General features: G+C 38.9%; 1 protein-coding gene across 2 annotated transcripts; it reads left to right on the top strand.

Annotated features, from left to right (window-relative positions):
• The first annotated feature begins 624 nt into the window (after positions 1-624).
• LOC125543648 (probable peptide/nitrate transporter At3g43790) lies at positions 625-8,799 on the top strand. Of its 2 annotated transcripts, XM_048707061.1 has the most exons (17): positions 625-959; positions 2,382-2,422; positions 3,091-3,151; positions 3,296-3,398; positions 3,514-3,616; positions 4,077-4,130; positions 4,240-4,302; positions 5,237-5,286; positions 5,366-5,441; positions 5,664-5,852; positions 6,019-6,106; positions 6,594-6,679; positions 6,752-6,859; positions 7,190-7,234; positions 7,357-7,445; positions 7,819-7,862; positions 8,459-8,799. In XM_048707061.1, exons 1-17 carry the CDS (start codon positions 794-796, stop codon positions 8,554-8,556), a joined length of 1,464 nt encoding a protein of 487 aa, XP_048563018.1. In that variant the 5' UTR covers positions 625-793; the 3' UTR covers positions 8,557-8,799. The 2 variants fall into 2 exon arrangements, with proteins under 2 accessions (XP_048563018.1, XP_048563019.1); XM_048707062.1 differs by lacking the exons at positions 625-959; positions 2,382-2,422 and adding an exon at positions 2,432-2,454.
• The last annotated feature ends 1,056 nt before the right edge of the window (positions 8,800-9,855 follow it).

The following is a 9,855-nucleotide window of genomic DNA, read 5'->3' as shown; positions in this document are numbered from 1 at the left end:
TTCTTAAGGCGGGCATCATTCTAGACGATGCTTAATCCACTTTTGCAAGGTGCTTAGATGCTTACACCTATGAGCCACAAGACTCAGATCTTCTTTTAGTCTGAACTTGCAGCATCTAATACTGTGTGCTTCGTTTCTGGATGCGATAATATCTTTAAATGTCCCAATGCCCCCAGTAGCTCCAAACCATCCCCCGATACGAATTTCGGGCCAAGCCTGTAAGACCAACCAATTGATCACAAGATTCGGATGCCTGGCGGCTGCTATCGTCGCATTTCCTTCCTTCCGTGCATAACGCATCACCTTCTTTCTTTCGTCCCATTTTCTACGGCAATAATGCAGGGCGTCACCGTCGAGCGAATTCATCATCAGAAAAAAAAGAAAGAAAAAAACAGCCCGTCCCTCTCTCGCGTTGTATGTTTACGGGCGTGCAGCACGTTGTGGGCCTGCATCTCGTACCGGCCCCCAATCTGTGAAGGCTGACCTGGCAGTGTTCCTCGTGGGCTGGTGGCCTTGCGACCCTAGCTAGCTAGTTTAACCCACTCCTGCTGCTGCTGCTGGTAGTGGTACTGGCAACTTGTTTTTTTTTGTAGTAATATAAATATTTGGTGTGCTGTATCCTTCCTGCTCCATAAAGAGGAGGCCACCGTGCGCTGTACGTTCGTGCACCATAAACATAAACAGGAGCCGCGCTTCAGCGGCAGCAACCAAGCGAGCGAGCAGAGGCAAAAACCCATCTCTGTCCTGTGCGGCATTGCACCGCCCCGGCCGCTTCCTCTGCTCGCCGAGTGAGATGGGCAAAGATGGCGGCGGCGGCGACGGGCTGGAGGTGCCGCTGCTGAAGCGGACGTACTACCACGGCAACTGCCCCGGGTGCAGGCTGGAGAAGAGGAACGAGACGCGGAGGGGCGTGCCCTACACAGAGTTCGCCTGCATGTGGCTCGTCACCGTCTGCTCCAGTGTGTGCCCCCGTTCTCTACTCGCTGCATCCCCTCCCTTAATCATCTCTCCTCTCCTCCCCTCTCCAGTGGAATTACTGTTTAGTACTAATCAACTGCTGCTCTTGTTTTCTCTCGTGGAGTGGTATGCAGCAGGAAGCTACAGATCTTATTCTCCGTCTGTTTCCTCCCTTTTAAACCTTTTTCTTTTACTAGATTAGATCATCCCCCCTTTTAGACTTTGATTTGATTGGTGCAAACCATTTTTTTTGCTACCTATCCCTCGTCGTCTTTTTTCCACCGTCCGTGTTACTATCATCAACAATCTGCTAATGTCATGTCGGTTAATCCTGGCGTTCCTCGTTGTTGATTGGCCCTGCGCAGGAAGTCGAGACTGATATTTTTGCCTCAAGGCTCAATCATGCAGCTTTGCTTTTCTACACTTGTACTTGCACTTTGTTATTGTCCAAAGCGATGGGACAGCCAATCTTGCCTTTGTTAGAGTAGGTTTAGCTGCATCGATGTTCCTTGAGTACTGTTTCTCGGATGTCTGTATCTTCCCGTCAGCCCTCTTGTAGCAGTACAAGTTTGGGTGCGGCATGCATCGTCGTAATCTCGACCAAACTCTGCCCGGAACGGGTTCATGTGCAATTAATTACCACTTACGTCCACATGCCACTTGCTATTTTAAGTAGTACTACTAGTATTTTCCACCTCTAAACATCTTCCCTTGGTCATGATTAATTCCCTTTCGGGTCGCTTAAAATACTCCCTTCCGTCCTCACAACCTCTTGCTACGTGTCCTTGGCCATCACTCGCACAGTACCAACCTTTGCCCCCCGAAACACAGCGGATGCAAATCAGAGAAGTTGAGGAAACCTGTGGATCTTCGCAGATCCTCCAGAAAAAGGAAAAGAAAAGGAGGATCACCCTCGGCTTTGCCCAGTTTGGTTGATACTTTTTACTACACATCAACCGGTGGGAAAGTAGCCATTGCACGTAAACATGGAGATCAATTCCTCAAAAAAAAAGTAGACACGGGGATCTATGATCAATTTGCCGGCCAAAGACTGCACGCACAATACATGGACATGCACACCAACAACGGGCTGCCAACTACGTAGTCGTCTGTACGATGCATCTCACCAAAGATTCCATCATGTCAAACTTGGTTACCTCTTTTCCTTCATGGACAGAGATCGCTCAGACAGGTTCTCTATCATACTACCAGCCTATGTCCATCCAAATGCAATATTCGTGCCAAGTCCGGTAGCTTTTCCATTTGTTTAATTGAGAGAAGAGTGCTCATATTACTAAACACTAACCGCATTTGAAACTTTATTAGACTATAATAGTTTCCGATACTTTTTGCTTCTACCTTATGAGCTGTCTATTCATTACTAATTATGAATTGATATAATTTATTCCTTCTTCCTGTTGCAGCCTTGCCGATTCAATCCTTGTTTCCCTTCTTGTATTTTATGGTGAGCAACGCTACGAAGAGTATATATCTCTGGTACAAGCTCTGTATAAGACTATGAAAATGTAGTTGAAACATTGCAGTCAGATGCGTCTTTGAGAAAGAAAGAAGAAAAAAAATCATCCTTACCCCCATTTTTGGCTCTCACTATTCCAAATTATTCACTTGTCAACATTATTTCTTTTCTCTAGAGGATGTTTAAATAGATTTAGGCAAATAAGATGCCCCTTGTTTACAAGACGCACTACAAAACAATGTTACTAGTGACCAAAGTCGAAAAGAAGGGACAAAAATAAACATTGTTGGGTTTTTTCTACATAATAAGTCATGTGTAATTCTTCTAATGCTTTGTTTGGTATGCTTCGAGAGTTCACACAGGGAACTAAAGTCTTGCCAAGTAGTAGCCTAGAATGAATGATTGTTGTAATGTTGTGACTTGTGACAATTTTTGTACAAAATATGAGTGACACTTATGAGACTTTATGTTTAAAATGCCATCTAATGATCACGGTGAAAATTAAATTGTATATTTTTTTGGAAAATAACTAGGCTATTTTAAGTTCGGAAACATGATTTTAATTCACTATTGTTTGATAAGTAGTTTGTCATTGCTCAGTGAAAAATATTATCCTAAGTTTTAATAAATTATCTTCATTGGACGTTTGTTTGCAGATAAGGGACCTGCACATTGCTAAGCAAGTAGAAGATATAGGATTTTATGCTGGTTTTGTTGGTGAGTTTTCCTGAAGATATTGTTTTATGTCAAACTTCTGAAGCATTTAAGCATAGTTGTGTAAGGACACTTTGATGTGAGGGGATATACATCAACTTTAAGTATCGTGATAACTTATGGTGCCTTAATTTGCTATCAATGAAGGTGCTTCATATATGCTTGGTAGAGCACTCACCTCTACATTATGGGGAATTGTGGCCGATAAGCATGGGAGGAAACCTGTTCTCGTAGTTACCCTTATTGCAGTGTAAGGATAATATTTTTGACGAAGCATAGTCTTTTCTACTCGCCAAGGAGATTTTGTTTGGCTATAATTTTACAAATGCACCCAGAATTTAAGCATGTTTCCTCATATATTTCAGAATTACCTTGAATACACTATTTGGACTCAGCTCTAGTTATTGGATGGCATTAACCACAAGAGGTTTGCTTGGGTTGTTGTCTGGTATGTTGGGGCCAATTAAGGTACCAAAACATTCATGAGTATAATCATCTTTTTTGGTACTACAATCTTTCATCATGTACTTGTACTTTGTTTACTAACTGATCATGTACTCACATTCATATTCTTAAGTTTATTCAACAATTGCTCTTACGTTATCCACTAGACTTAATTTATGTCATTATTTTGTGAGAGTGTGACACTTGACAAATACGGTTGATGTGTAATGCACATGAATCTTTAGATTGTTGGCCTATTTTGAATTAATATTGTTATGTTTTAATGAACATGGTCTTTGTTACTTCCCAAGTTGAAGTAGATAAATTCTAGCCAACCAGTTGTATTCACATGGTTGACCCGTACACTATCCCGTCTCAAAATAGTATACATATTTCACTAGCGTGATTGTAGTGTTTAATACAACATTAATATAAATGCTTCACTACATTAACATTTGATTGACTTCTTTTTGCGCATGTTCAGGCTTATGCTACAGAAGTATGCCGGAAAGAATATAGTCACTTGGCATTATCACTTGTAAGATTCTCAAGTTATTACAATATTTTTATGTTACTATTACCCAACCCCCAACTTTATTGGGCCAAAAATAATGCTCACCCATTTCTATTGATGGGTAACCATTCAGATTTCTTCCTCACGTGCCATAGGCCTCATTGTTGGTCCAGCCATTGGTGGTTATCTTGCACAGGTAATAGTTTGTTTAATATTCACACACAAAACCAATCTCCAAATCTTCTTCTTCTTATTGTGCACTCTAACTTCCCATTTCTCAAATTATAGATGCTACCAGTAAATTGGTTGTCCTTGTTTTCCTGATCCTTTTATATAACTCATTTACTTGCTTTGTGGGTAATTAGGTTCTACATCCAGTTTGATACACGTCAATGTTTACACACCATGACAAAAATATGCCAAGTTCCACATCTGTAATTTTTTTGTTAATGAACATGAATGAATACCCATTGTATTAGATATGCTAAGTGTAAGCACACACCATCATAGTTACCTCTCGTCCCATATGGTTTGTGATTAGGGCCAAGTGTATATTTTTCATTTAGTTTAAAAGTGGATTAATTTATAACCCAAATTCTAAGAAAACCAGTGCACATATAACAATAGTGTCCAAGTCTGGGGGGCATGACCCCTGTTGGCCTGAACATGGCTCTGCCACTTTATAACATACCATAAGATGGAAATATTACAATACCTAATAAATTATGTGAGTAACATAATTAATGTAACATAATATCATGACATAATTAGTACATCATAGTATCAGTATCATGTATTATATTGGATGTGTGCTACTCGCATTAAATTATTTTGTCATAGTATCAAAGCGTTGAACCAAATGACTTTTCGAATGACTTCTACATACAAAATATGGTCTAAAAATTCATGGCTTTCCAGCATATGAATCGAAGTTGATCTCGAGTTGTAGTTCTCATCCACATGAAATTAGAATTAGTAGTCAAATTCAATCTGCCAAATACAAAGCGTGCAATCCAACCAAGCCCATATGTTCCTTTTTAAAAGAATTTAATGTTTGCATAAAATTATTGTAAAATAAAATGTTACGGGCCTTGCAAGCTAATTGTATCTGTGTATTGTTTTCATATCAGCCAGCAGATAAATATCCAGGCATGTTCTCTCAGGAATATATATTCGGGAGGTAAGAATTTGCTATGTGCACCCTTTTTATGTCGGTTTATTATGTGATGCTAATTCTATTTAAACTCACATTGTTCTAGGTTTCCATATTTTCTCCCATGCCTGTGTATATCAATCCTCGCCGTTGCTGCTTTAATTTCTTGCATCTGGCTTCCGGTGAGTTTTCTTGTGCCATAATGCCCTTAGATATTGTCATGAGTGGTGTTGAGGCAACCAACCAAGGATATGAGTAACTTAGTTGCTTAAGGCATTTAATATAGTTGTACGCACCCTATAATATTTCAACAAAGACCTTACCGTCGTTGTACATATAACCTCATCTTTACATTTCTTTGTGGGAGATCTCATTTTTAAATGAACATGTTTGAAATGCTATAGGAAACTTTACATAAACACAATGAAGCGACATATTCAAATAATTCGATTGAAGCCATGGAAGAATCTCTTTCCGACTCTAATGCTGAAGAAAGTAGTGGTGGATATTGGAGTTTGTTCACAAACTGGCCATTGATGTCTGCTATCACCGTATATTGTCTTTTCTCGCTTCAGGATGTGGCTTATGCAGAGGTAACATGAGTCATTTGATTGTTGATATATCCTCCACTCACGTTTATCATACCTTCTCTTTCCTAAGATAGCATATCATGTTTCACTTATTTTTTCTGTATCTTTTGTTGCATTACCATTACCATTGTCATTATGGATTTGATTTGGTCAAAACATAAAATTGCAGGTATTCTCTCTTTGGGCTGTTAGCGATAGGAAATATGGTGGATTAAGCTTTACTTCTACAGATGTGGGCAGTGTCCTTGCACTCTCAGGTATTTAATTGTAAGAACAATAGGAAAGGTCCCTCCAAATTTACAATAGTGAATCTATAAGTCATGACCAATATATATTTGGTTAAGATTTAAAGTTTTGAACATCATAGACAATTTTGGAGATAGGAGCCTAGAGAGGATCTAGCACTCTAGGCCCATGTATATATGGTTATTTTTATCATAGATGTGTACTGATAGGCATGCATGGAAGTTTCCATACAAAATCTATAAGATTAAAATCTATGTATAAATATATTTACTTGTTGATGGCACTAATACTAATGAGGCAATTTTATCTAAGTTGATTTGACCCATTCCCATGGCAGATGCTTAATTTCAAGATTTAAGCCATGCTAGAACCATATTCAAATATTAAGCATGTGTTCATGATAACTCACAAGTAACTCGATAAATCATGTTTCAGGCATCGTTATATATATGTTCTGTTACATGGAGAGTTTGTTGTTCTGATTGTCGTTTTTATCAGGTCTCTTCCTCCTAATATACCAGATTTTGATTTATCCATCGGTTGCAAAAGCTATAGAACCTATCACATTAGTCCGTGCAACTGCGGTAAGAATATCCACTACTGATCAGTAAAGATATATTGTAATGGTTCAACTCATAAAAAATTCTCATATGCAGATCTTGACATTACCACTTCTTGCGAGCTATCCATTCATGACTACATTATCAGGGTTCAATCTTCAGTTGGTAGTAAATTGTGCATCTTCTCTAAAGAATTCCTTCCAAGTGAGTGCAAAGATCTTGCTTTTCTTGTGCAGAACAAGTGTTCAAACTTGGACCTGCTACCGGTTCATATTATGAAAAATATTCCAATTTTGGTCTATCTATCGGAGTGATTGCTAATTAATACACGTAAATAGTGTTCTCAGCAACTAATTGGCGCAAGCCAGCAACAAAATCATAAAACTACTAATTACTCATATGTTGACAAATATTTCGATTGCTTATATGTTTATTATCTTACCCACCACTACTATTATGCTTATATGTTATATACTAGAACTCAAGGTAGCGATTATTAATTAGTGTTACTCATGCTCTTTTGAAATATTGCAGGTAACTACCATCACGGTGTGCAATATTTTGATGAATGATGCTGTGGTAAGTTTGCATGATTTCTAATACTTTGTAATTATATCAAAAGTTGCATTCCATATGTTCCATGAAAATTGATGATATTAGTTTCTATATTTCTGACCTTTCGATATACATGAAAAAAACAGAGTCAAGACCTAAGAGCATCGGCCAATGGACTTTCTGTAACACTAATGTCCATCTTCAAAGCTGTCGCTCCGGCTGTTGCAGGTGTTATGTAAGTTGCCATGGTCCACCACTTTACTCACTATGTATTGCAACAACAAAGGAACATATAGCAGTCACAATCAACATTCTTTTGGAAAACACACATTGTGTCATTTTCCCAAATAGCTTTTTAATCATTTCATTGACGATGAAAAGTTAAATAGATGCTACTCCCTCCGATCCAAATATTGTACTAAGAATATTCGAAAAAGATTGTACTAAGTAAGCGTCAATTAATTAGGGAGTAATTTATTTGTTTGATTTTAAAAATTATAAACTTGTATACACCATGAAATAAAACTCTATTGTTAACCCTTGTTTTTTTCGCGCTCAATTTTTTGGGGAAACAATTACCTTATCATGTTTTACAATTTTCACTGTAGATTTTCATGGGCTCAAAGGCGCCAAACTGCTTCATTTCTTCCAGGTATTACATTGTTTATACATTTTAAGTAAATTTACATGAATTAGCTACACATCTAATTTATCTACCATTTTCCTATAAATTTTTAGAAATCTATCTCATGACATGAAATAGTTTAATTGTATTTTTTTGGTTAAAGGATGGCTTATGGCTCTTGTCGTGTGGTAGAAAACATAGAAATTCATGCTTCATGGATGCTTTGCGTATATATCTGTGTATAAGGAATAGCTAGAAATTGGTTGAGTTGAATGTGTTATACAAAACGAGACGTGTAATGGTACTTTCGAAGGGCATCTCTTAAATTCTCACAGGCATGATTGGTTTTTATATTCAAAGCTTAGATTTTTAGTGCAAGAGGACTTCAGTCGCAGTTCTTACGGAAACACATATGCATACCAAAATAACACAACATAGTAAACAAGATCGTATGCACTGGTTTAGTATCACACCTTAAATTTTGGTTAAGGTATATCCTATTTGAGTATATTATCTTGAACATGCATGGGTTATGCTATGATTTCAGCATCACCCAAAATTTATATTCCCTAGCTTTGGTTCACTCTAAGCAATTTTCCTGGTATCTGTTGTGAATCCCGCAGGAGACCACCTTGTCTTTTTCATGCTTAACGCGGCCACCGTCGTCGGTCTTATGTGCACCTTCGGACCACACTTTGCTAGGGGCAGCACGAAGCATTGATGTAGTAATACTGTTGCGACAAGGGCAAGAACGAGGAACTATTGTTCTATCTTGTGAACTTCTTCCCCTTGAGCATAGTTTTGTGCTCCACGCCACATGTTATTAGTATTATTTGTAGCACGGTGGCATATAGTGTTGTTAGAAACATATATATGCCCAAGCGGCAATCATAGATGTAAACAATATCCTTTGTATTTATGGTTTATTCACTCTTCATTGAATAAACTCATGCGTATTTATCAACATGTGTGTGACTTGTTTGTGGGATTCCCTGTTACTAGCATATATGATGGTTGATGATCAGGTGTCAAACCAGCTATACGAGTGCATGTTAGATGTTAGGCACATTGTTGGGACAGAAGTATTTTCTCATGCATGTCTCAAATGTTGGGTTAGAAGAATTTTCCGACCCATTAGCATGAATCTAATCGTAACCATGTGGTCTGCTCGATGTGAACAACATGATAAAAATCCTTTCTCTCCTACTAAATGACAACTTGAATTTTTGTGGTTGTCACCTTGCAGCACACAATTTAGGGAAAGCTCCTTGTCTAGAAATAATGCAAGTGTCGAGGCAGCAATGATGACTCCCGAAATATCTCTTCCTCACTTTGCTCGGCTCTCCTACCCCCTCCTCCTATATAGTCTTCATCTAGTCAACCTACCCTAATTACTTACCCTAACTAAGACATCTCAATGACCCTTTCTTCGACCAAGAGGTTCACGTTGTCTTCCTTCAAATGAATCCGTTGGCCAACCCTAGTCCAAATGGATTTCTTCCAAACTTACATCTAGATTTTGGCACTCAATTAAGCGCATCATATTCTCCTTCTTCGGTTGACGGTGTCATGGCCCATGGGTCTCTCATGACGTTGGTTCCTGGCCTGGTAGTCCGGGCTAAGGACTCCTAGGTCAGTTCCATCCTGTGTCAATCTGGTTGGCCCATGATGCTCTACGAAAGAGATTTTGGAAGCCTTGACGTTCAAGAAAAGGACTTTGTATCTGTGGAGGACTCTGTCGGTGTCAAAACCGGTGGATCTCGGGTAGGGGGTCCCGAACTGTGCGTCTAGGATCGATGGTAACAGGATACGGGGGAAACAATGTTTACCCAGGTTCGGGCCCTCTCTATGGAGGTAATACCCTACGTCCCGCTTGATTGATCTTGACGAATGTGAGTGTTACAAGAGTTGATCTACCACGAGATCCTAATGGCTAAACCCTAGAAGCCTAGCCTGTATGACTATGGTAATGAATCCATCCTTTCCGGACTAAACCCTTCGGTTTATATAGACACCGGGG

Source organism: Triticum urartu, chromosome 3 (genome assembly GCF_003073215.2).
Source record: "Triticum urartu cultivar G1812 chromosome 3, Tu2.1, whole genome shotgun sequence".
NCBI lineage: Eukaryota > Viridiplantae > Streptophyta > Magnoliopsida > Poales > Poaceae > Triticum > Triticum urartu.
The sequence above is the reverse complement of the archived record's forward strand: the minus strand, read 5'-3'. Positions and strand labels throughout refer to the sequence as shown.

Bases quoted from the DNA above. Each gene is read 5' to 3' on its own strand.
- LOC125543648 (XM_048707061.1), top strand. From the start codon at position 794: ATGGGCAAAGATGGCGGCGGCGGCGACGGGCTGGAGGTGCCGCTGCTG. The intron at 2,423-3,090 runs GTGAGCAACGCT...GTTTGTTTGCAG, and splicing joins TTCCCTTCTTGTATTTTATG to ATAAGGGACCTGCACATTGC. The intron at 5,853-6,018 runs GTAACATGAGTC...ATAAAATTGCAG, and splicing joins AGGATGTGGCTTATGCAGAG to GTATTCTCTCTTTGGGCTGT.